A 27,811-nucleotide genomic window follows, 5' to 3' on the forward strand; every position below is an offset into this window, starting at 1 on the left:
TTCATTTGCATTCTATTTGAAGGAACAATTTTATTACCATTGCAGATAAGATCAAACAAAGGGAAAATGAAAAGTAAGTTTGTTATCAAAAGAAATTATAATATACATTAACATTGCCAATCCAGTGACTTCAGCAGTAACACTAAATCAACTACTAACCTGCAACTGAAGTGAAATGCATATTAAAAAACATAATCACAATCAGGCAGTATAGTTCTTAATGTAAAACTATCAATATGTTCTCTGGTAATTTTCCTTTCAATTCTGGTGCTATCGAGAACTCATTCCTTTTTGGCTACATCCACAGCATGTGGAAGCCCCGGGGCCAGGGATCAAACCCATGCCACAGCAGAAACCCAAGCCACGATAATGACAACAGATGGTTAACCCAACATGCAACGAGGGAACTCCAAGAACTCATTTTTTTTTAAAGTTCATGACTAGAAGAGGCACACAGAACTTAATGGTGTAATGGAAGGTCCTACTTCTTATTTGGGATGGTGGCTACACACAGTGCATACAGAATTGTCAAAACTGCTCAGACTAAAAATTTAAGATCTGTACACATTATTAGATATAATTACACCTCAATCAGAACAATCACATTTTAAGTTTTGTGGGACTTTTTTAAGAGAAAACTACAACTTTTTTCTGTCTCATTTAACAGATAGGTTCACAAGCAATTCTAGTCTATATAAAGTAACTAATTAATCTCATTCAACTGTGGGGCCTGCTCTTACAATTATTAAACTATTATGTAACTAAATTTTAAACTTAGGACAAGGTATATATAAATGGCTCTTACAAAAACAGGGGTCTAGTGAGTTCCCTGGTGGCCTAAGGGTTAAGGATCCGGCATTGTCACTACTATGGCACAAGTTCAGTCCCTGGCGCAAGAACTTCCACATGCCACAGGCACAGCCAAAAAAAAAAAAAAAAAAGGACAGCAGGTGTCTATTTTCATCTATTTGCATCTTGATGCTCACATTTCTTCTGTTCAGTCCTCTACCTCTACTTCCATGTAAAAACAGACTGATATGTCAAAAATAGAAAACACTCCCAATGTCATAAAATGAAGTTTTCAATTATAAAAACCAAATACAACATTGTAAATCACTTTAATCACTTTTTTTTTGTCTTTTTGCCATTTCTTGAGCTGCTTCTGCGGCATATGGAGGTTCCCAGGCTAGGGGTCTAATCAGAGCGGTAGCCGCCGGCCTACGCCAGAGCCACAGCAACATGGGATCTGAGCCGCGTCTGCGACCTACACCACAGCTCACGGCAATGCCGGATCCTTAACCCACTGAGCAAGGCCAGGGATGGAACCCGCAACCTCATGGTTCCTCGTCGGATTTGTTAACCACTGAGCCGCAACGGGAACTCCAATCACTTTAATAAAAAAAATTATAAGATTGCCTCCATTAAGGCTCAACAGAATGTTTACATTGGATATGAACAGTCTTCTGCGGCAAAATAATCCACATATATTTTTTTTAATTTTTAGTAAGATATAATTGATTCACAATGGCTCTGTCCATTTTTTTAATTGTTTTTTTGTTTTGTTTTGCTTTGTTTTTTAGGGCCATACCCACGGCATTTGGAAGTTCCCGGGCTAGGGGCTGAATCAGAGCTACATCTGCCAGACCGCGCTACAGCCACAGCAATGCCAAATCTGAGCCACGTCTGCAACCAACACCACAGCTCATGACAACACCAGATCCTTAACCCAATGAACAAGGCCAGGGATCAAACCTCATGGCATCCTCATGGATACTAGTAGGATTCCTTTCCACGGCTAGTTCCAGTGGGAACTCCCTGATTCTCATTTTTTTTAAAGTAATACATATTATTGTAGAAAGTATAAATATTAAACTAAAACCACAAACAATTCCAAAAAATAAAAGTAAATGCCAAATACATTCAATTCCACTTGATAGGTATTTACTCTGTGTACTATAGTAAAGGCACTAAACTAGAGGTTGTAAGAATTTTTTAAATTTATTTATATGCAAATCCCTATGCCTCAGATCATTATATAGGCCTGCAAAGGAGAAGCAGAATAAGTAACACAAAAATACAAATAATGATTTCACATGAAAAATAGCTTAAGTTTGCTAAAGAAGGTAGAAAACAGGCCTGGGACGTGGCACCTGCAGCTGGCATCTGGAGAGGCTGCTTGAGGGAAATCACATGTGAAGTGGTTTCTAAAGGCCAGACAGAATTTTAACAAGCAGAAACTGGAGGAATGGGAAGGAAGCATTAAGGTTTTGATCAGTGTCCACTCAAAATGAGCAGACTCTTTTGTCAGAGAGAATTAACAGGCAAATGGAAATTGGTGAGGTATAATACATTTACAAATCAGGGCTTCCTGTATTAGCCTATTCACATGAGAGATTAGACAGGTCCTTGAAAAAAATCTTGAATTACTAACAGAGACAGCACTAAATGAGGAATTAATTACATGTCAATTGTGGAAAATAATAGAAGGGAGGAGGTAAAATTCTTTTAAAAAATGATAATAAGAGTTCTCTGATGGCCTAGAAGTTAGGGATTTGGCATCGTCCTTCTGTAGTGTGAGTTTGATCCCTGGCCCAGGAACTTCTGCAGTCTGTGGGCAAGGCCAAAAAAAAAAGGAAAAAAAAATCACACCATGGGAGTTCCCTTGTGGCACAGAGAGTTGGTTAAGGATTTAGTGTTGTCACTGTACCAGCTCAGGTTGCTGCTGTGGCAAGGGTTCAATACCTGGTCCGAGAAGTTCCACAACCCATGGGTGTGGCCAAAAAAAGAATAATCATCAACTCAATTGAGGGCGACCTGTTTATTTTGTTTATAGTATTAACTTGCTTCACTAAAGAAGCACATTCTCCTAAAGTAAAAGCATTTAAAATGTACTTTCTTTAAGATCTCTTACTGGGAATCCTGTTGTAAAATTAAAAGAAAAACCCTTTCCTGTGCCTCCATTTCCTTTAGGGTTTCAAAGATCCTCTATTAAACGAACATGACGTATAGGTGAGCTTAGCTAAGATCTTAGCCAAGACTGATTTTATGGAATCTTCCTTTAACAAAATGAACTGTAAAGACTGCACCTCATTTTTGAAGAAACAATAACAGGAGAATAATTAAAGGCAAGATGAAACAGACAGGAATTGAAACGAAATTCACACATGCTAATACAGTAACCAAATCCTAAGAGTTTCAAGATTGCATTGGTATCCATAAACTTTATGTCTTTTGCTATGTTAGAGAAAGGCAGCTAATATGTTCACAATACACAAAATGAAATCAAAAAGAGTATATACATGTATGTCATACAATATTAAAGGACTATTCACAATGCCAGAGAAGATTTTAAAAGTAAATAATTTGCCATGACTATAAGTTAAAGTACCAAGCACCAAGTATAAATTCATGCTCACTACACAGTTCTTAGTTGGCTCCCCTCATTATCCACCCTTTGTAATGGAAGCATTGAATTTTAGCTAGAACCCTGGATTCTTGAAGGTAAATATATTTCTTGTGTGACAGAAAGACAGGAAGTTCAAAACAAGTAGCCTCCTTTATCCCTTGCGCCTTAAAAACAAAACTGCAAAATAATGGCTACAGCTAGAGCATCCGTGTTGAAGCCCACGCATGGATAATGGCAGAACAAAAAAGGCAGAAGCAGCCTAAACCTGCAAACTAGCTCTAATCCACTGAACTCTCGATTTAATTTTATGTAAGAAGAAAAAAATATTTCTATCTTGTTTAAGGCATTGTTATTTTCCATTTTTCCATCACCAGCAGCCAAATCAGTACTAACTGATACATAGGTTCACCACTCAAAACAGGCTCAAAGCTCAATGTCACTGGCTTCCAAGTATGGGAGGTAGCATCGTAATGCCAAAAGCACAGACAGCCCAGGTATGAATAGCAACCCTACCACTGAATAGTGAGACAGTGAGCAAATAAACAAACTGGGCAAATGATTTAACCTCTGTGGGCAAAAAAAAAATTGAAAAATATTTACTGGTTATTTAATGGTTCATAATTCAAATTCTTTTTTGTACTGAAAAGCTTTATAACGTTATTTATAGTCAGATGCATTTTTTACTAAATTTACTCCTAATTTTTTGTTGTTTTTCCTGTTATTAAACAAGTATCTCTTTTTCCATTTTTAACCCTTTAAACTGGACACTACTAATCTGTTTCAACTAGTCTCTGTTTTAGGTAGAATCATATCAATAATATTCTCACTTCTAATATTTAGTCTTGATTATTTTAGTTTGTTTAATTAGCAAAAATATCTAGAATAACAACAATGTATAGTTACCACCTTTTATTCCTGGTTTTAATGAGAATACCAATAGTGCTCCTTAATTATGTATAACACTGACTAGTAGTATGAGACATGGATGAATTATTCAGTATTAAAGTTTTAAAGTTTCTTTTCTTTTTTTTTTTTTTTTTTTTTTTTTGCCCATGCCGACAGCATATGGAAGTTCTCTGGCCAGGGATCAAAACTTTGCCACAGCAGTGACAATGCCAGATCCTTAACCACTCACTAGGCCACCAGGAAATTCCCTAGTTTCATTTTTAAATGACTTTATTAGGACTCATGTTAAAAATGCTTAATTTCTGGGAGTTCCCATGGTGGCACAGTGGAAACAAATCTGACTAGGAACCATGAGGTTTCAGGTTCGAATCCTGGCCTTGCTCAGTGGGTTAAGGATCTGGTGTTGCCGTGAGCTGTGGTGTAGGCTGGCAGCTATAGCTCTGATTAGACCCCTAGCTTGGGAATCTCCATATGCAGTGGGTGCGGCCCTAAAAAAGACAAAAAAAAAATGCTTAATTTCCTTTTTGCTCTATATCAAAACAGATGATTGTAATAATAAATACCAGATACCATTCTAAAGGTTTTATATATATACATTTATTCACTGATTCGCTCATTCACACAACTCAAGCAGAGTGTTGTATTAGCCCTATTTTAGAGAGGAGGAAAGAAAGACACAAAAAGATTAAGTAATGCCCAAAGTCACACAGCTTAAAAGTGAAAGAGTTCCATTTGGCTTCAAAGTGCCTTTCCTTAATCACTACTCTATACTGCCTGCTTATATCAGGATTTTGTATCTTTCGATTGCCTGGATTACAGTCATGATAGTCAACACTGGAAGCTGGGAGATGACTCAGGTGGCTATTGATGTGCTATCAGCTGGTAGTAATGGCCACAGAAACGGAGAGATCTGGTAGACTGTGAAGACAGGGCTAACGAGACGTGTTAAGGAATTAGAGACTAGATATAGGGTAAGATGGAAAGAAAGGAAGCAATAATAGTGACTAGGTTTTGTGGCCCAACCATGGCAAATATTTAGAACTCTGTTCCCTATGTTTTATATTAACTTCATTTAGGTACACTGACTTTTCTTTTTTTCATTCATTCTTCCTAACTTATGCTGTTTTACAGCATTCCACCTCATTAAATCCTTTTTGGAACTAGGTAAAACACACACAAAAATAAGTTTTTTCACTAGCACTTAAGACATTTTATGTTCAATATTGTTCTGTTTGGGTTTCTCCAATATCTGTTCTAGATTTTTAATTAAGATCATTAATTGCCTTATAATAAAGGACTGCTATTTGTCATCACACTGTTTCAAGTGACAGGCACCATTTATGATCAACATGGAAAATGGATGAGAATAGAAAAGTATATAGCAGAAATAAACATTATCCTCATTCCCCACAATACAAAAGTAAGCAATAGGAGGGCTTTTTTCCAGGCATATATATTATTAAAATTTTTGAAATCATACTTCCTATACAGTTTTATGTCCTTTCCTATTGCTACTGAAAACTTATTAAACATGTTTAATGACTACATAATATTTTATGTGACTATACATCAATTTACCAACTCTTCCCCCATTACTAGATATTTATTGGCATTATGTCTAAGTATTCTAATATTTTGTAATGTCAGTTATTTTCAAACTTTTTTAGACATGGAAACTTTCTGTCAAGAGAAAGCTCTGAGCAAGCCCAACATAAAATAGAGCAGACTTCGCTGAATATAGGTGAGGGACCCAATCCTGCCACAACCACCCCCGAAACAGTGTTACACAGAACACATTCTGCAAACCACCATTATATGCAGTACTGTGATAAACATCTTTGTACATAAAGCTTTTTCCATAATTTCCTTAGGAGAGAATCCCAGAAGAAGTGAGACTGCTAAGTTTAAAGGAAATGAACATTTTCAAGGCTGCTGATATTATAGCTTCAATAGCAAAAACAATACTGTCAGAGCTCCTGCTTCCATTTCTAGAATATCTACACATTCATGGTTCTTCACAAAATATGACAGTTATGATTTAATAGGTATAATTCAAGATAGGCATAAAAAGACATAAAAATAAGAGATTCAAAAGGAGCTTATCATCTGCCCCATGTCAAACTTCAGAAGCAATTAAATACCAATACTTTTAGAAACACAGACCATCACATATCATGAAAGAAATATTTTTCACAAAATAGAAACCAAAAATATGTATTACTTCTAAGCTATTGGAAGAAACCAAAAATATGTATTACTTCTAAGCTATTGGAAGAAAGAATATTCTCACAAAAGTTTCATGAAAACTTTAAAGTGGCTTCATTAGCACAGAGAAAGCTTCATTGGCATAGGGGAGCAATTCCATGCCCTTCTTTTTAGGAAATACGATTTTGTAAGCAATATCCAATGTTCTTAAGTATCCGTGAGGCATGATACATACCCTAGGAAAGGACCCTAACTTAGTGAAGCTATAACCTCAATTGTGTCTAAGTAGTCACAAGTGGTTTGAGAAGAGGTGCATCAGAATAACCTATGAAGCCTTTTGTGACAATACAGATTGCAAGACTTGAGGCAAGTTCAACCTAGTGCCACTAAATTGATCTCTGATTACAGAACCTACAATTATATTTTTTTCTTGGCCACACCCACAGCAATATAGAAGTTCCCAGGCCAGGGACCAAACTTGAATCACAGCAGTGACCCGAACCGTAACAGGGTCAATGCCAGATCCTTAACCCACTGTGCCACAAGGGAACTCCACATTTTTCATTACATTAACAATGACTCTTATATTCAGATTAAGAATCACTGGATGAAAAAATTTAATATTTTTCCATTAATTTTAATAATACTTGCTGGAATATTTAGCCACTCAAGTATGTAAACTTGGCTGCCCTCCTACTAAGTAGAATGTCTCTCTAAAAAGCCACAGTGTTTCGCAAGTTTCTGCGCAACAACAAAAAAAAAAAATCAAATTGTATTCCAGAATCCCCAGGAGTCACGCCCGCCTGCTGGGGTGGTTTATTTTCCCTCATCTAGGGAATGAGTACTATTATTTGCAATATGACTTGTACTACAAAGAGTTTAATCTTACAGCAGTGAGGAAAAGGGACTGAAGATCCTAGAGACAAAGAGTCAAGCTAAGTAACTACAGCAAAAATTTAAGTAGGAGAAAACAAAAGCCTGAGTTTGATCTTAAACGTCGAATTTAGAACATTGTTGGAATTTAAAAATGAATGTGCTTCCGGAGTTCCCATCATGGCTCAGTAGTTAACGAATCCCACTAGGAACCATGAGGTTGCAGGTTCGATCCCTGGCCTCACACAGTGGGTTAAGGATCCGGTGTTGCCGCGAGCTGTGGTGCCGGCACTGCCCTGAGCTGAATGCGGCTCGCTGTGGCTGTGGTGTAGGCTGGCAGCTACAGCTCCGATGAGACCCATAGCCTGGGAACCTCCATGTGCCGCAGATGCAACCCTAAAAACCAAAAAAAAAAAAAAAAAAAAAAAAACTATTTGTTGAAAAAAACAGTCAAAGAGACAGGCAGCAAACCAACAATCTAGAGAAACAGCAAAAGATGAGTTTCGAGGAAGGAGACATCACTATTGTCCAATCATATAGAGGTACAGAATGAGAAGTGAGAAAGGGCCTTTGGATTTAGTTATTTGGGTTTCATTGCTGGGGATCTCTGAGAACTATTTTAGTAAAAATGGTAAAAAGCAGAAACACAACAAAGATTTAAGGAGAAACCATGTGGTGACAAAGGAGAGGTGGCAAATATAAATTCTGCATGTCATGTGCTGATAAAGACAAAGAAGAAACTGGATGGTAGGTTGGAGGGAAAACTGAGTGAAGGGAAGATTTCAGTAGTTTGCAAGCTTAGGGCCAAGAGCAAGTAGAAAGAAAAAGGTTAAAACAAAAGGAAACAAAAGATGTAAAATGTTGATGATGATGATTCCAAGTCTGAAAGAAAAAAGGAGAGGAAAGCAAGGGTACCTACAGAAAGGTTAAGTCTTAATAAGTAGGCAGGACAATTCTGATATATCCCAAATCATAAAAATATAACTAGCATTCTGATATATAAACCAATCTTAATTTTGTTAGCATTCCTCAAACTGATCTCCTGAAGGAACTAAATTCAGTTTTTGAGTCAACAAGCAAAGAATTACTAGGCCTGAACTCCAACCAACTACAAAAACAATATACTTCCAAAGGCCAGAAACATTTGAACTCAATGTTGAAACACTGCAAAGCAAATTACCTAAAATAAACCACCCTAATTTGTCTGTCTAGATTCCACAATAACATTCTTGTTCAAAACAGTTATCAGCAGATTTTCTTTGCCTATGATCCCTAATTCTATTATTGCCTGATCTAGAAGGCTGCCAATGTCCCATTTACCAAATGCAACAAAGTAGAAAAATTTGTTCTCACTCAGAACTTAAAAAACAGACTGAGGTTGCCACCCACCTACTATCGAAACAGCTAGTTTTGCTGTCATGCCTCAAACATAAATTTTATATGCACTAGGAAACCAAAAAATTCATGTGACTTAGAGTTCCCGCTGTGGTACAATGGGTTAATGATCCAGCTCATCTCTGTGGAGTTCCTCCTCAGCCCAGCCAGTGGGTTAAGGATCTGGCGCTGCTACAGCTGTGGCACAGGATGCAGCTCTGGCTTGGATTTGATCCCTGGCTCAGGAACTTCCATATGCCATGGGTGTGGCCGAAAAAGGAAAAAAAATTCACAGGACTTGCTTTATTTCAATATGTGCTTCATTGCGGTGGTCTGAACCCAGCCCACAATATCTCTAAGGGGATGCCAGTAACTTTTATTATAGTCCGTTGTTATAACTGGTCTATTTGATCTCATCAGCCTCATCCTTCCATTTCCCTTTAGGAAGAAAACAGCCATACACTAATCACATGACACTTTACCACAATATCAGATACTTGCACACATCTGAGTTCTCACAACAGCAACAGCAAATTTTTTACTCCTTCTTACTTCCATTCTCTCTTCCCTAGTGCACTGTCAGCCTTGCAAAGCTGTCTTGGCCAGCTCAGGCTGCGAAACAAGATACTATAAGGCTGGGTGACTAAAAGATCAGAAATTTATTTTTTCACAGTTCTGGAGGGTAGAAATCCATGATAATGTGCTAGCAAATCTGGTTTCTGTTGAACTTTGTTCCTGGCTTATAAACAGCCACCTTCTTGCCATATTCTCAGACCTAGCTCTCTGGTGTGTCTCTCTTTTTATAAGGATGCTAACTAACCCTCTTTGGATCAGGGCCCACTCACACAACCTAACTTAACTTTAATTATTTCCAAAGAGGCTCATCTCCAAACAAAGTCACATTGAAAGTTAGGCCTTCAGCATATTAATTTGGGGGGCACATAAGCATTCATAACAAACAAATATAACAAAACTCACCATCACATATCATGTGATGGTGATATCATGTGATATCATGTGATGTTCAACCTAAATATTACCTACTCTATGAACTACCCAAAATAATTAAACACGTCTTTTTCATGTCCATAACACATCGTGGCCTAGAGTGGGTGTTGTTCCTGTTTCTGATTATCCATGTGTGCTTGAAAATGTTGAAATGTTGAATGTTCTATGTAAGTTCAATAGATAAAATTTGTACCTTTTTATTGCTAAAATCTATACTCTTATTGTTTCATAACAACTTCTGAATTATTTCTGAACAATTTTCCACTACGACTGTAGACTTGTACATTTCTCCTTATATTTCTGTCAACTGCTGCTTTGATTATATTACATTAAAATACACACAGGTTAAGGACTATCAAATTTCCCTGGAGAATAATTTACCATTAACTAATGATACTCATTTTCCTAAGTAGAATTATAAGATTATTTTGTCTTTGTATTAATTTATAATACTAACTAGTTATATTTTGATTTGTACTTTCCTGCTATATTCTCTTCTATTCCCTTTTCTTTCAATCTTTCTATGCCATCACATTTTAGATGTATCATTCATAATTTTTTTTTTTTTGTCTTTTTGCCATTTCTTGGGCCGCACCCGCGGCATATGGAGGTTCCCAGGCTAGGGGTCCAATCAGAGCTGTAGCCACCAGCCTATGCCAGAGCCACAGCAAAGCAGGATCCGAGCCACGTCTGCAACCTACACCACAGCTCACGGCAACGCTGGATCCTTAACCCACTGAGCAAGGCCAGGGATCGAACCCGAAACCTCATGGTTCTTAGTCGGATTTGTTAACCACTGAACCATGACGGGAACTCCCAATCATAAATTTTTAAATCCAATGTGAGAATTTTTTTTTAATTTGGCTGTCCCCACAGCATGCAGAAGTTCCCAGGTCCCAGCAGTGACAATGCCAGATCCTTAACCCAGTAGGCCACCAGTGAACTCCAAGAATTTGTGTCTTTTAGGTAGCAAGTTTAGTCCATTTACATCTATTGCTTTTTGTTGTGTTGGGTTTTTTGGTTTTTTTGCTTTCTTGGGGCCACACCTGCAGCATATGGATGCTCCCAGCCTCAGGGCTGAACCAGAGCTCCAGCTGCCAGCCTATGCCACAGCCACAGCAAACCAGATCCAAGCCACATCTTTGACCTACACCACACTCAAACCCACATCTTCGTGGATACTAGTCGAGTTAGTAACATGCTGAGCCACAATGGGAACTCCCCATTTACATCTATTGTGAACACTGATTCACAGTTGACCTTTCAACAACATGGGTTTGAACTACACAGGTCTACTGGTAAGCAGATGATTTTTTTTAAATAGTAAATACTATAGTACTACACCATTCACAGCCAGCTGAATCTGAGAATGTAGAGCCTTGGATATTGGAGGAACCATGTAAATGGAAGACTGACTGTAAATTATACTCAGATTTTTGACTGCTCAGAGAGTTGGTGCCCCTAATTCCTGGGTTGTTCAAGGGTTCACTATATTCACATTCATGCCTATCATCTTATTTTGTGATCTCAGTTCACCAAGATTTTCCTCTACTTCTTTTTCCCCATGGTTTGGAATGACTGAGCTTTCTTCAATAGTGTATCAAGAGCATTTTGGTATAAGTGGTATAGACAATAAGGAGGTACATTTTCTGTAGAGAATTTAAAACAATAATAAAAACAACTAAGATGAGACTACTTTTTATTATCATCATGTGCCGGCAATTCTAAAAATATTAGTTTAGAAATTGGAAGTTTTTTGGGGTTTTGCTATGAAAAGTGCTGAGTTTTGATATGTAAACATCAAAGTTGCGTATTTCTACTACTTATCTTTTACTAAACACTGCATTCTACATGAAGTTAGCTTGATGAACTCCCCATTATACTGTCTACACCACATCCATGCATACATATACTCAGCTACACACATTTTTACATAATTTTTTTTAATGGTTCAGAATCATTAACGCTTACTTCAAGGGTCATTTCAAATCTCCAATCCCATTGTACTACGTGTTCTTGCATTCAAACAGCACGTTCAAAATAAACAATGATTATAAAGCCAAAGGGAAAAAACGAATATCTTCCATTCTGTTATTCTATCAATGCCAGGAGAAAAAAAAAATAGTAGACGAGAGTTGGCAGAAGAATTAAAAAGCACAATGTTTAGGAGTTCCCACTGTGGCACAGTGGGTTAAGAATCCAACTGCAGGGAGTTTCCATCATGGCACATCGGAAATGAACCGTGAGGTTGTGGGTTCGATCCCTGGCCTTGCTCGGTGGGTTAAGGATCCGCCATTGCCATGAGCTGTGGTGTAGGTCGCAGGCGTGGCTCTGATCCCGAGTTGCTGTGGCTGTGACTGTGGCTGGCAGCCATAGCTCTGATTAGACCCCTAGCCTGGGAACCTCCATATGCCGCAGGGGCAGCCCTGAAAAGCAAAAAAAAAAAAAGAATCCAAGATTTAAGGTCCTGGTTTGATCCTCAGCCTAGAGCAGTGAGTTAAAGGATCTGCAGCTACGGCTCAGATTCAATCCCTGGTCCAGGAAATTCCATATGCCGTGGGTGAGTCAATAAAGAAATTAAAAATTTTTAAAAAAAATTTAAAGAGCAATGTTTGAACACCTAAATTGTTTTCATCAAAAATGTTCTAGGAATTCCCATACAACTCATTGGGTTAAGAACCTGACATAGTGTCCATGAGGATGTGGGTTTGATCCCTGGCGTTGCTCAGTGTGTTAAGAATCCAGAGTTGCCACAAGCATAGGTTGCAGATGTAGATCCGATCTGGCATGGCTGTGGCTGTGGCATCAGGTCGCAGCTGCAGCTCTGATTCGACCCTTAGCCTGAGAACCTTCATATGCTGTGGGCATGGCCATGACATTTAAAAAAAAAAAAAAAAAAAAGACCCACTCCAGGTATCAAAAATACAAAGAAGGATGGACTGGGAATTTGGGGTTAATAGATGCAAACTATTGCCTTAGGAATGGATAAGCAATGAGATCCTGCTGTATAGCACTGGAAACTATATCTAGTCACTTATGATGGAGCATGATAATGTGAGAAAAGGAACGTATATATGTTTGTGTGACTGGGTCACCTTGCCGTACAGTAGAAAATTGACAGAACACTGCAAAGCAACTATAATGGAAAAAATGAAAATCATTTTAAAAATTCAAAAATAAAAGTACTTCAAAAGTTTTATTTTACATTTTTTCCTTTTTTTTTTTTTTTCTTTTTAGGGCCACACCTGTGGCATGTGGAAATTCCCAGGCTAGGGGCTGAATCGGAGTAGCAGCTGCTGGCCTATGCCACAGCCAAGCCAGATCCAGGCCACATCTGCAACCTATGCTGCAGCTTGTGGCAATGCCAGATCCTTAACCCACTGAGCAAGGCCAGGGATCAAGGTTGCATGCTCACAGACACTATTTCCGGTTCTTAACCCACTGAGCCAGAACGGGAACTCCAATATTTTTTCCTTTTAATATTTTAGAGGTCACAAAACTTACATATCTTCTTTGGGCACTTACTCTTAAAATTATAACTTGAAAGCAGACTTAAACTAATCTAAAGTTAATAGCCTCCTCCTAAACATGACTTCAAAATGAGTGAACTCATTCTACTCTTCCATCATCTACATTATTGTTCCCACTAATTTTGATTTACTTTGTTTTTAAATTCCCCCAAATGTATTCATCATCGTTACTGACACTCAATGCTACACAGGCTTAACAAAATGTTTATTAACTTTTTAATACCTGGTTTCCTGCTGCCCATTTATTATTTTTGAGTCCTAGTGCCTTATTCTTTTTTTTAATGGTTTTTTTTATTACTCAAATGAATTTATTACGTCTGTAGTTATATAATGATCATAACAATCCAATTTCACAGGATTTCTATCTCATAACCCAAGCACATCCCCCGGAGACCGTAAGTTTTTCACTTCTTGTTCTGCAAAGAAGTTCAGTCTGTCCTTTCTTCAGATTCCACATGTCAGTGAAAGCATTTGATGTTGGTGCCTAGTGCCTTATTCTTGAAGTATATCCTCTAGAGTTTTTTCAACAAGCAAAGTCTTGTTGAAAACTCTAATCTTTTTTTTTTTTAATTTGTTCTCATTCATGAATAACTGCCTAGCAAGGAATTGATCACTACCTTACCCTAAAAGACACTACTCCACTGAATTCTTAAATCACCATTGAAATACTTACTTCCTCTTCTTCTGAGTCACCATCATCATCATCATCATCTTCTGCTTCTTCACCCAGAGGAGCAGGCAAGGGACCAAGGATATCTTCTTCCAAATGATTAACTGGCTCTTCCACCATTTTAAGTGGTAAAGGGGGGCCAATTAACTCATCGTCAGAAGAATCAGAACTCTCTTCACTTTCACTGCTGCTTGTACCTCTGCAAATACAGAAACAGAAACTCACTGCCTTTGCTGCAGCAAAGAACATACTCTAGAGACAGTATTGATATTTCACTGAACTGAGTTTTTTAAATGTTTTTAAATTTGTAATTCAAACATGAAATGTGTGACTCAAATATTTAATCTTAACTTAAAAATTCACTTATTTACCTTACCTAAATATAGAATAAAGCCAGAGACAAAAGCTCAGAACAATTACATGTCAGAGGCCCAGTAGATAATCCACATTCATAAAGAACCAACAAAACAACTGGAATGTGGGGGAAACTACAGGATACCACACTATAAGAAAGAAAACTGCTGAGGGAACCAATGCCTCTGAACACAATCACTACTTGCTGCAGGAGCAAATAAAGACAGTCAAGTAAGAAAGTTAATATTACTCCCCAAATATTGCAACATATTGTCTGAAATACAATTTCTCAGTGCTAATCCAACTTTGATGAGTTATTAAAATGTTAAATGTAGGCTTCCTGGGTTGTAAAAGATAATTTACTCCAGGGAATATCATTATCAATTATCAGCTGTTTTTCTACCCAACACATCTGAGGACTATTATACACCCTCACTAAAAATCTTTCTCAAACACCTCTATACATTCTGAAAGCCACCACCATCCAACATCCCTTTACCTTCTACCCCATCTCAAAAGGTTGAGAATTGCATTCCTAATTGTATCAATTAATTTACCAAGTATTTTATAGTATTCAAGGTATCACTGCCTTCTAATGAAAGCAGAGATTTTTCTCTTGTGCTCATTGCCGTGGCTCTACACCCAAGTATTGCCTGACATATATCAGGCATTCGCTATCTACGGAAGGAAAATATGGCATTTTTCTTTTTATTTTCAACTAGGTTCAATATTAAAAGGAATACATGTTCACATACATGTTATCCTTATACAAAAGAAGGAGCTAGCAAACCTTCATAGGAAGTTCTCTGTTTTGTTTTGTCTTTGCAGCAGTTTAGTTCAATGTGCTCCAGCTCCAAAGGCCGTCTTCATAACTGAATGAAGCTTGGTTCAGCATGAGGGTCTTTGCACTTGCAGTTCCCTCTGCTGAAACAGGGTGTCTCAAGACCTCTTTCTCATCATCATTCAGGTCTCTTCAAATGCCACCTCCTCAAAGAGGCCTTTAGACACCCACTGGAAACTTGTAAGCAGAACCCCATCAGTCACTGCTACTTTACTTTACTTTACCTTACTCTGATGATCTTTATTATGCACATCGCTGTTATATTATTTGATCATTTAGTTGTTTGTAATCTGTTATCCACCCCCTTAAATACCCCTACAACAATATGAGCTCAGAGATCTCACCTAACTTGCTAATTGCTCTATTGTTAGTTTCTAAAGCAGCTCCTAACCCACAGCAGAATTCAATGAATACCTGAATAACTGAATTCAATTTGTATTATTCACACTCTCAAAAGGTGGTAACCCAAATGTTCATCAACAGATGGCTAGGAGTTCCCATCATGGCTCAGTGGTTAACGAATCCAACTAGGAACCATGAGGTTGTGAGTTCGATCCCTGGCCTTGCTCAGTGGGTTAAGGATCTGGCATTGCCGTGAGCTGTGGTGTAGGTCGCAGACTCGGCTCAGATCCCGTGTTGCTGTGTCTCTGGCGCAGGCCAGTGGCTACAGCTCCAATTCGACCCCTAGCCTGGGAACCTCCATATGCCGCAGGAGCAGCCCCAGAAAAAGCAAAAAGACAAAAAACAAACAAACAAATGAATGGATAAACACATTGTAGTAGATACATACAATGCAACACTATTCAGCAATTCAAAGAAATAAGGTTATGCTACAATATAAACCTTGAAAATACTATATAAAGTGAAAGAAGCCAGACTCAAAAGAACAAATATTGTATGACTCCACTTACATGAAATATCTAGAACAGGCAAATTCATGGAAATAGAAATTAGGTTAGAGGTTATCATCAGCTAAGAGGAGAGGAGAGTGGAGAGTTATTGCTTAATGGATAGAGTTTCTGTTTGGAGTGGTAACATTTTTGGAAATAGTGACAATGGCTATAAAGCATTATATTATATTATATTAATGTCGCTAAACTGTATACTTTAAAATGTTCAAAAGGGCAAGTCTTATGTTAAAAAACTTTGCCACAATTAAAAATATCATGGCACCATAGTAAAAGAATATGATTTAGGAGTTCCCGCCGTGGCGCAGTGGTTAACGAATCCGACTAGGAACCATGAGGTTGCGGGTTCGGTCCCTGCCCTTGCTCAGTGGGTTAACGATCCAGCGTTGCTGTGAGCTGTGGTGTAGGTCACGGACACGGCTCGGATCCTGCATTGCTGTGGCTCTGGCGTAGGCCGGTGGCTACAGCTCCGATTCAACCCCTAGCCTGGGAACCTCCATATGCCGCGGGGAGCAGCCCAAGAAATAGCAACAACAACAACAACAACAACAACAAAAGACAAAAAAAAAAGAATATGATTTAGAAATATGGAGGTAAACAGAGAAGAAAAAGTTTTTAAAAAGTTACCGTTTTTTTTCTGGGAAGTAAGAATCACGAAACAGGGAGAAATGAGACTTTACAATGTTTGACACTAATACATATATGCTACTTTGAAAATTTTTAAAAGATCAGTAGTTTCTAGTAGTTTGTGGCGAGAGAGGGTTGAAGCGGCAGAGCACAGGATGTCAAAGGCAGTGAAATGACTCTGATGGATACCAGAATGGTAGATACATGTTGTTATAAATTTGTCCAGAACCAGTGGACAAATGTGTATCAAGAAGACAACCCTCACGTAAACTCTGAATTCTGAGTGATGAAGATGTGTCAGTATAGGTTCATTTGAAACAAATATACTGGGAGTTGTTGATAATGGAGAAGGCTATGAACGTATGGGGCCAGGTAATATACAGAAAATCTCCCCACCTGCTATTCAATTTTGCTATGAACCTAAAGCTGCTCTAAAATAAAGTCTACTAAATAATTTTTTAATTAAAAAGAAAGGGGCTGGGGAAATCGATTATTTATATGAAGGAAAAAATAAAACTGAGTAACATCTTTATACCACTCACAAAAAATTAATTCTATGTTGATTAAGGATCTAAATATGAAAAACAAAACTTAAAAACTTCAGAAAAAATTATAGAAAGTTATCTTTTTTTTTTTTCTTTTTACCCCTTCAGGCCAGGGATCAGATCAGAGCTACAGCTGCCAGTCTACATCACAGCAACAACACCACCAGATCAGATTCACATCTGCGACCAACGCTGCAGCCTGTGGCAACACTAGTTCCTTAACCCACTGAGCAAGGCCAGGGATCAAACCCACATCATCATGGACACTGCATAGGGTTCTTAACCGCTAAGCCACAACGGGAACTCCCCAGAAAGTTATCTTTAGGACTTTAAAGACTCATTTCCTTTTTTTAAAATGGCCGCACCCTGAGTTCCTGTTGTGGCTCAGTGGTAATGAACCTGACTGGTCTCCATAAGGATGCCAGTTCGATCCCTGGCCTCATTCAGTGGGTTAAGGATCTGGCTTTGCCATGAGCTGTGGTGGTCGCAGATGTAGCTCAGATCCCAAGGTGCTGTGGCTGTGGTGTAGGCCAGTAGCTGCAGCTCTGATTCAACCTCTAGCCTGCGAAGCTCCATACACCACAGATGCAGCACTAAAAAAAAAAAAATGGCCACACCCATGGCATATGAAAGTTCCCAGACCAGGATTTAAACATGAGCTGCAACTGTGACCTACACCACAGCTGTAGCAACACCAGATCCCTTAACCCACTGCACTGGGCCATGGAATAAACCTGCGGCTCCACAGCAACCCAAGCCACTGCAGTAAGATTCTTTAACCTACTGCACCACAGTGGGAACTCCAAGACTCATTTCTTAAAAACATGAAAGCACAAACTAAAAAAGTAAAGGTTAAAATTAGAATATATTAAAATTTGGGGAGTTCCCGTCGTGGCGCAGTGGTTGACGAATCCGACTAGGAACCATGAGGTTGCGGGTTCGGTCCCTGCCCGTGCTCAGTGGGTTAACGATCCGGCGTTGCCGTGAACTGTGGTGTAGGTTGCAGACGCGGCTCGGATCCCGCGTTGCTGTGGCTCTGGCGTAGGCCGGTGGCTACAGCTCCGATTCAACCCCTGGCCTGGGAACCTCCATATGCCGCGGGAGCGGCCCAAGAAATAGCAGCAACAACAACAACAACAACAAAAGACAAAAAAAAAAGAGTATATTAAAATTTGAAACTTATTTTTTAAATACCATTGAAAAACAAAAATAATAATTTTAATTTTCCCACCAACTAAGGGGAGAACACAAAGAACCCAGCAGAAAACATTGCAGAAGACACAGTTCTTACTAGATCTTCAGAAGAGAAAATATATGACCAATAAACTTTTGAAATGCACAACCACACTGGTAATCAGAAAAACGAACACTATAAGAGTACCACCTTGGAGTTCCTATCATTGCTCAGTGGTTAACGAACCTGACTAGTATCCATGAGGATGCGGGTTCGATCCCTGCCTTTGCTCATTGGGTTAAGAATCTAGCGTTGCTGTGGCCTATAGTGTAAGTCACAGACATGGCTCAGATCTGTCATTGCTCTGACTGTGGTGTAGGGTGGCAGCTACAGTTCCCAATCGACCCCTAGCCTCGGAACCTCCTTCGGGGTGGTTCCTTTTGGGTGGGTGCAGCCCTGAAAAGACAAAAGACAGAAAAAAGAAAAAAAAAAAAAAGAATACCACCTCATAACAATCAGATTGATAAAAATAAAAATGTCTAACAATAACAAGCGTTAACAAGGATGTAGAGCAACTGAACTATCACACTCTGCTGGTGGGAAGGTAAACTGGTACAAACTCTTTAGAAAATAATTGAGTCAAACCTAAAGATAAACATGTACTTAGTCAAAGACCTAGCAAGTCCACTACTAGGCATATACACTTAAGAAACCTTTGTACCTATAAAACAGAGGATAGGAAATCTCTAAAAGCATATTTTATAACAGTATAGAAAAACAACAATATAAGTTCACTAGACAATGGATAAACTGCAGTATATTGCTACGTGGAAAACTAAAATGTACTGAAAATTAATGAACTATAATTCGTCAACGTGAATCTCAAAAACCTCTTGTTGAATATAAAAGCAAACTGAAAAAAATATATATCCATTAAGGACAGCTACTAAAATAAGAAATCATATGATACCACCTTACACCAGCCAGAATGGCCATCATCAAAAAGTCTGCAAACAGTAAGTGCTGGAGAGGGTGTGGAGAAAAAGGAACCCTAGTACACTATTGGTGGGATTGTAAATTGGTGCAACCACTGTGGAAAGCAGAATGGAGATTCCTCAGAAAACTAAAAATAGAACCACCATTTGATCCAGCAATCTATCCAGAGAAAACCATGACTCGAAAAGACACATGGGGAGTTCCCGTCGTGGCGCAGTGGTTAATGAATCCGACTAGGAACCATGAGGTTGCGGGTTCGGTCCCTGCCCTTGCTCAGTGGGTTAACGATCCGGCGTTGCCGTGAGCTGTGGTGTAGGTCACGGACACGGCTCGGATCCTGCATTGCTGTGGCTCTGGCGTAGGCTGGCAGCTACAGCTCTGATTCGACCCCTAGCCTGGGAACCTCCATATGCCGCGGGAGCAGCCCAAAGAAATGGCAAAAAGACAAAAAAAAAAAAAGAAAAGAAAAGAAAATTCCTTAACTAATGTCTGTTTTCCTATTTTTTATTTAAAATGTGTTTTACAAAACCACAAAAGCGAATTACCTTTAATTTTGGGTTTCTTCCCCCATGGAAAACATCACCATGTGTCTTGCCAGGCCAAATTAAAGACTGCTTCCTATGGTGTCAATGCATAGTACTTACGGTGACTAAAAAAGAAGTTACCACTTGCTTTATATCTCTGGGAAAAGTAAAATCTTATAGTGGTTACTTGCTGATTTCTAGTTAGAACTTAAGGTCTTTAGGAGTTCCTCTTATGGCACAGTAGAAATGAATCCCAGTAGTATCCATGACAATGCGGGTTCAATCTCTGGCCTCGCTCAGTGGATTAACGATCTGGCGTTGCCGTGAGCTGTGGTGTAGGTCGAAGACTCGGCTCAGATCCCAGGTTGCTATGGCTGTGGTGTAGGCCAGCAGCTGTAGCTCCACTTCAACCCCTAGCCTGGGAACTTCCATAGGCCTCGAGTGCAGCCCTAAAAAGCAAAACAAACAGGAGTTCCCTGGCACAGTGGTTAGGAACCATGAGGTTGCAGATTCGATCCCTGGCCTCGCTCAGTTGGTCACGGATCCAGCATTGCCGTGAGCTGTGGTGTAGGTCGCAGACGCAGCTCGGATCCAGCCTCGCTGTGGCTCTGGCATAGGCCGGCGGTTACAGCTCCAATTCGACCCCTAGCCTGGGAACCTCCATATGCCGCAGGTGCAGCCCAAGAGAAGACCAAAAAAAAAAAGCAAAACAAACACAAAAACAGTCCATGGGCAAAAAAGTTATGGTTACCAAAGGGGGAAAGGTTGGGTGGGGCGCGGCAAGAATGGAATGGGGGTTTGGGATTGGCATAGGCACACTGAGGTATATGGAATGATTGACCAATGAGGAAAATGGGGACCTAGTAGCATAGAGAACTCTACCCAGTATTCTGTGATAACCTATGCAGGAAAAGAACCTGAGAGAGAATGGATATGTGTATATGTATGACTGGGTGACTTTATTGTACAGCAGAAATTATCACAGCCTTGTAAATTAACTATACTTCAATAAAACTAAAAAAAATAATTAAAAAAAAAAACAGTTCATAGGTGAAGTTCCTATTTTGGCTCAGCAGAACTGACATATTCTTCATAAGAACACAGGTTCAATCCCTGGCCTCATTCAGTGGGTTAATAATCCAGCCTCGCTGCAAGCTGCAACACAGGTCACAGATGTGGCTCAGATCTGGCATTGCTGTGGCTGTGGAGTAGGCCAGAAACGTCCATATACCACAGGTAGAGCCATAAAAAGAAAAAAAAAAAAAGAAACAGTTCATAGACAACAAGTCAGCAATGTTTTGTTTGAGTCCATCATAATTCAGCCACTGACTTCAATGGTCTTATAAAAGTTAACTGATATCTGGGTATTTCCATATGTTTCCTTAATATGAAAAATGTTAGGGGCACTGACTTACTAATGTTTTGAACAGTAGAAGTAAAAATTGCAATACATTGAAGATAACTAAACACTCAGTTTTGCCAGACAGTTCCACAATTTCCCCAGGACATGACCTTTGCTCCCAGCACAAAATCACTTTGCCTAAATTGGAGTTCTGGACTATGACAATCACATAAGCACACTAAATTGAGTGCTAAGCTTTGTGGGAGACATGGCAAAAAGAGGAATGGTTTCCAAGTGTCTAATAAGAAAAAGTGCTTAGAGAGGAATTTTTTTGTCCTAGTGCTATAGTCAAGAAATAACTTATTGGAGTTCTCGTTGTGGCTCAGCAGTTAGCGAACCAGACTAGCATCCATGAGGAGGTGGGTTCGATCCCTGGCCTCACTGAGTGGGTTAAGGATCAGCATTGCTGTGAGCTTCGGTGTAGGTCGCAGACATGACTTGGATCCCACATTGCTGTGGCTGTGGCGTAGGCTGGTGGCCACAGCTCCAATTATACCCCTAGTCTGGGAACCTCCATATGCCGCAGGTGCGGCCTAAAAAGACAAAAACACCAAAAAAAAAAAGAAAGAAAGAAAAGAAAAGAAATAATTTAATGAATGAACAGTAATACAGAAAATATCCTGGATTAGATTTTGTAGTAAATAAAGATGTTCTTAAAATGGCTTTTTTTTTGGTCCACCTCCAAGGCCTGTGGAAGTTCTCAGGTGAGAGATCGAATCCGTGCCACAGTTACAATCTGAGCCACAGGCAGCAACATTAGATCTTTAACCCGCTGCACCACAAGGGAACTTTCACAAAATGGGTATTTTTTTAAACAGACTTCAAATTTGATTTAGCCGCAATGAAGTTATTTCATAGTAATATTATTCAATGCTTAAGCAGAAATAGCTGAAAGACTTTTTTTTTTTTTTGTCTTTTTGCCTTTCTAGGGCCAATCCCGCAGCATATGGAGATTCCCAGGCTAGGGGGCTAATCGGAGCTGTAGCCACAGGCCTACACCAGAGCCACAGCAATGAGGGATCTGAGCCGCGTCTGCGACCCACACTACAGTTCACGGCAATGCCAGATCCTTAACCCACTGAGCAAGGCCAGGGATCAAACCCGAAACCTCATGGTTCCTAGTCGGATTCGTTAACCACTATGCCACAACAGGAACTCCAAGACTTCTACAAGTCTTGGAGATAGAAAATCTACATGAAATGTTTCTGATATAAATATATTCTCAGTTAAGCTGTTGACAGGCCTATTCAATTGCCATGGATTATTCATTCCAGGCCTTCTGATACTTCGGTAAGTAAACTTTCATTCTTTGATCAACAAGATACTATAATAAAGTTGTATTATTATATTTTTCTTGATGGTTATTTCCATCTTTATATTTTATATAGATGTTCCCCACTTATAATTTAGACTTAACAACTTTTCAAGTCAACGATGGTGCAAAAGCAGTGCATATTCATCAAAAACCATCCATCAAATTTTGAATTTTAATCTTTTCTAGGACTAACGATAAGCAGTACGATACTCGCTGATGATGCTGGGCAGGGACAGGGAGCTGCAGCTCCCAGTCAGCCAGGCAACTATCAGGGTAAATAATCAATATGCTTACAACCATTCTGTACCCAAACCACTACTCTGTTTTTCACTTTAGTATAGTATTTAATAAGTTACATGAGATAGCCAGTACTTTATTATAAAACAGGCCTTGTGTTCTATGGTTTTGCCCAAATGTAGGTTAATGTAAGTGTTCTGAGCATGTTTAAGGTAAAGTAGACTAAGCTTTGATGTTCAACAGGTTAGGGGTATTATATGTGTTTTCTTTGACAATGACATTTTCAATTTATGATAGGTTTATCTGGACATAACTCCATCATATGTCAAGGAAGATCTGTAATTATAATCTCTATAATAGTTCTATAAGTTGTTTTTTTTTTTTCTGTTTTGGCTGCCTTGCAGCATATGGAGTTAACAGGCCAAGGATCAGATCTGAGCCGCAGTTTGACTTACACACTGCAGCTGTGGCAATGCCACTGTGCCTGGCTGGGAATTAAACCTGCATCCCAGTACTACAGAGACCACTGCTGATCCCACTGCGCCATGGTGGGAACTCCAGTTTTGTAATTTGAATCACTAATGACAAAAGTAATCTTAGGTTTTATTATCTCAACAAAAAGTATTCTCAGTACCAGTAGCACATGTTCTTTATCTCTGGACTTTAAAGTTAGTATTGCAAACATTCTCTGATATATATCATACCAGGGAGGAGTTCCCGTCATGGCTCAGTGGTTAATAAATCTGAGTAGGAACCATGAGGTTGCGGGTTCCATCCCTGGCCTTGCTCAGTGGGTTGAGGATCCGACATTGCCGTGAGCTGTGGTGTAGGTTGCAGACGTGGCTCGGATCCCACGTTGTTGTGGCTCTGGCGTAGGCCGGTGGCTACAGCTCTGATTCAACTCCTAGCCTGGGAATCTCCATATGCCGAGGGTGTGGCCCTAGAAAAGACAAAAAAATAAAAATAAATAAATAAACAAATCATACCAATGTTTTCTTAGTCTCCCAAGGCAAAAGAAATAAAAACAAAAATAACCAAACAGGACCTAATCAAACTTACAACCTTTTGTACAGCAAAAGAAACAATAAACAAAACAAAAAGACAATCTACAGAATGGGAGAAAACATTCGCAAATAAAGCAACAGACAAGGGCTTAATTTCCAAAAGTCATACAACTCAACAATAAAAAAAAAAAAATCCAAACATGGGCAGAAGACCTAAATATATATAACTCCAAAGAAATACAAATGGCCAATAAGCACAAGAAAAATGTTCAATACTGCTAATTATTAGAGAAATGCAAATCAAAACCACAATGAGGTACCACCTCACGTTGGTCAGAACGTCCATCATTAAAAAGTCTACAAATAAAAAAATGCTGGAGAGAATATAGAGAAAAGGGAACCCTCCCACACTGTTGGTGAGAATATAAATTGGTGCAGCCACTATGGAAAACAGTATGGAGGCTCCACAGAAAACTAAGGACAGAGTTACCATATGATCTAGCAATCCCACTCCTGGGCATATATCCAGACAACACTATAATTCAAAAAGTTATATGCACCCCAATGTTCATAGCAGCAATATCCACACCATCCAAGACAAGGAAACAACCTAAATGTCTGTCAACAGAGGAATGAATACAGAAGATGTGGTGCGTATATACAATGGAATACTACTCAGCCATAAAAAAATGAAGTAATGCCTTTTACAGCAGCATGGACGCAACTAGAGATTATCATACTAAATGAAATGTCAGAAAGATAAAGACAAATACCATATGATATCATTTATATGTGGAATCTAAAATATGGCACAAATGAACCTATCTTCAAAACAGAAACAGACTCACAGACATACAGTTGCCAAAGAGGAGAGGGTAGGTAATGAGATGGACTGGGAGTTTGGAGTTAGAAAATGCAAACTATTACATTTAGAATGGGATAAGCAATGAGGTCCTACTATATGGCACAGGGAACTATATCCAATCTCTTGGGATAGACCATGATGAAACATAGTAAAACAAAAAGAATGTATTTATATATATATATATATATATATATATATATAAAACACTACAATTCAAAAAGTTATATCCACCTCAATGTTCATAGCTGCTATATATACATATTGAATGACTTGGTCACTTAATGTAGAGCAGAAATTGGCACAATTGTAAATCAACTGTATTTTAAAATATATATATACATACACACACACACTTAGTATTAGAATTTTTATCCAATCCAGACTTGATATCTATATACCTATTTATGTTATTTAAAGTTCTTAGTAATTAAACTACATAGTATTAAACTTCACTTTAATTCTTTTTTTTTTTTTTGTCTTTTTGCTATTTCTTTGGGCCGCTTCTGCGGCATATGGAGGTTCCCAGGCTAGGGGTCTAATCGGAGCTGTAGCCACCGGCCTACGCCAGAGCCACAGCGACGCGGGATCCAAGTCACGTCTGCAAACTACGCCACAGCTCGCGGCAACGCCGGATCGTTAACCCACTGAGCAAGGGCAGGGACCGAACCCGCAACCTCATGGTTCCTTGTCGGATTCGTTAACCACTGCGCCACGACGGGAACTTCCACTTTAATTCTAATGGCTGCTTTCTAACTCAGTAAACTTATAATATGCCTCTATTTATATTATTTATTATCTATTTCCATAAAAGATCCTACCAAAAAAGGTTATCATGTATGCAGAATTTTGGGAAAAGGGACAAAAGGTGTAAGTGACAAAGTAAACATAAAAAAATTATAAACCTGTCACATCTTCCCAAGGCTACACAGTTATGCTTTGCACAGACTTTAACACTACATCTGGAATACTTTAGAAAAAGCCAATTGATTCACAAGGTGACAAAGAACTTTTTCATGGTCCTAAGGATACAGTTACCTAAAATTGGGAAAAATTATGCGAGCATAAGGAACTTTGCCTAAACTGTATTATGAACATCTAGGACATCATAGTTTAGTAGCACCCTTTCGAAAAAGATAAGCACCTGGACGATGGTTTAGAGCAATCTCTGGCCACATTTGAGCCTGAAGGTGTTGGTTCAATATCTTCAGTTTGCCTTCTTAATTCTTTCTCTCTGTTCATTTCTTCCTCTTTTTCTCTTGCTTCTGAAAAGATTGAAAAAATATTTTAGACTTCAAAATTGATCATTAAAAGGCTGAAAATTAACATAGTCACAAAGATTTAGCACAAGAACATTACCAACAACAGCAGAAAATCATCGATCTAAATGCCCACAATGAGGAAGTTCTTCAGTGGCATAGCGGTTTAAGGATTCAGCATTGCTGCAGTTGTGGCATAGGCTACAATGCTGCACAGGTTCAATCCCTGGCCAGGGAAATTTCACCTGCCACAGGTGCAGCCAAAAATAAGATAAGGAGTTCCCATCGTGGCTCAGTGGTTAACGAATCCAACTAGGAATGATGAGGTTGTGGGTTCGATCCCTGGCCTTGCTCAGTGGGTTAAGGATCCAGTGTTGCCGTGAGCTGTGGTGTAGGTCGCAGACTCAGCTCGGATCCCGCGTTGCTGTGGCTCTGGCGTAGGCCGGCGGATGCAGCTCCAATTAGACCCCTAGCCTGGGAACCTCCATATGCCATGGGAGAGGGGCCCAGAAAAGGCAAAAAGACAAAAATAAAATAAAAATAAAATAAAATTTAAATAAATAAATGCTCCACACTGAGAAAATAATTGAGTTTTCTTGTACATCAACATAATATAAAAATAGAACCAATAAAAATAGTGATGGAAAATATACAAATTTTGGAAAATATGAAGATTTGTTAAACAAAATTAGCATGAGAACAGTATATTAATCATGACCATACAATGTAAAAAGATGTGGAAAGTGATAAGAAGCATTCAAAGTTTAAGGGAGTTCCCCTTGTGGTGCAGCAAAGAATCCGACTAGTATCTGTGAGGGTGCGGGTTCAATCCCTGGCCTTGCTCAGTGGGTCGGAGATCCTGTGTTGTTGTGAGCTGGTGGTGTAGGTCATAGATTCCGCTCAGATTCGACGTTGCTGTGGCTGTGGCGTGGGCCAGCAGTTGCAGCGCTGATTCAACTCCTAGCCTGGGAACTTCCATATGGTGCAGTTGCGGCCCTAAAAACAAAAAAACAAGAAACAAACAAAAGTGTTCAAATGTTAAGATTTTAGGTAACCTCATTCTGAATTTTTAATGCTTTAAACCATAAATTCAGCAATTCATTCCTTTCTGAATTTCTCTAACTGAATTTGGTCTGAGACTTCCTACCAAAATCATGAGAAAATTTCAATTATATTAAGTCTCCAAAGTTGTTTACTTTAGAAAGACAAAATTTAAGGAAATTTAATCTTTCTCCTCTGATAATCTCATTCTACAACTGGTGGGCACACAGGAAGGAAATGAATTATATGAATAGGTTGGTTCTAACTGCCACCATCCTCAATAACCCGAGATAATCTTTCATATTTTTTCCTAATTTAGTGAAATATACCCAAAGTTAAGCAGTATCAAAGGGCCCTGGTTAATTGGAATGTTATACTCTTTAGGGTTTTGTGTTACTAGGATATAAGAGCATGAGGAAGGAAGAGATAGCCAGCAAGTGTCAACTAGCCTTTCATCACAAACACGGGAGGGAAAACTCTCCAGGAAGAGGTAAGGTAAATGTTCTAGCTTTAGTTCATGGTTTTTTTTTTTTTTTTTTTTTGAGTTCTCTACTGGGCCAAGGTGGGTAAGGAGTCAACAATTCTGTACTTTGATGGCAGAGGAGGTTGGAAACAATACGAGAAGGATAATGTTCCAATTTAAATGAGCCTGCTGGGCTCCTAGCCTCATCTCGCTTCTCCAGTCATTCCCTCCATACCCTGGGGAGGAGCACAGGGGAGGGGGTACAGGATTCACATGGACTGTAGGCG

At 39.0% G+C, this 27,811-nt stretch overlaps 1 protein-coding gene across 3 annotated transcripts in view; it reads right to left on the minus strand.

Annotated features, from left to right (window-relative positions):
• Nucleotides 1-27,811, minus strand: part of WDR70 (WD repeat domain 70) — a 294,335-nt gene that overhangs the window by 259,371 nt on the left and 7,153 nt on the right. For 2 of the 3 annotated variants that reach the window (XM_047766803.1, XM_047766821.1), the window contains exons 4-5: nt 25,906-26,026; nt 13,976-14,171 (exon numbers count right to left, since the gene is read on the minus strand). In XM_047766803.1, the coding sequence (XP_047622759.1) occupies nt 13,976-14,171; nt 25,906-26,026 (317 nt within the window). The remainder of the gene's footprint in view (nt 1-13,975; nt 14,172-25,905; nt 26,027-27,811) is intronic. The other variant, XM_047766810.1, reaches the window with a different exon arrangement.

Source organism: Phacochoerus africanus, chromosome 1 (genome assembly GCF_016906955.1).
Source record: "Phacochoerus africanus isolate WHEZ1 chromosome 1, ROS_Pafr_v1, whole genome shotgun sequence".
NCBI lineage: Eukaryota > Metazoa > Chordata > Mammalia > Artiodactyla > Suidae > Phacochoerus > Phacochoerus africanus.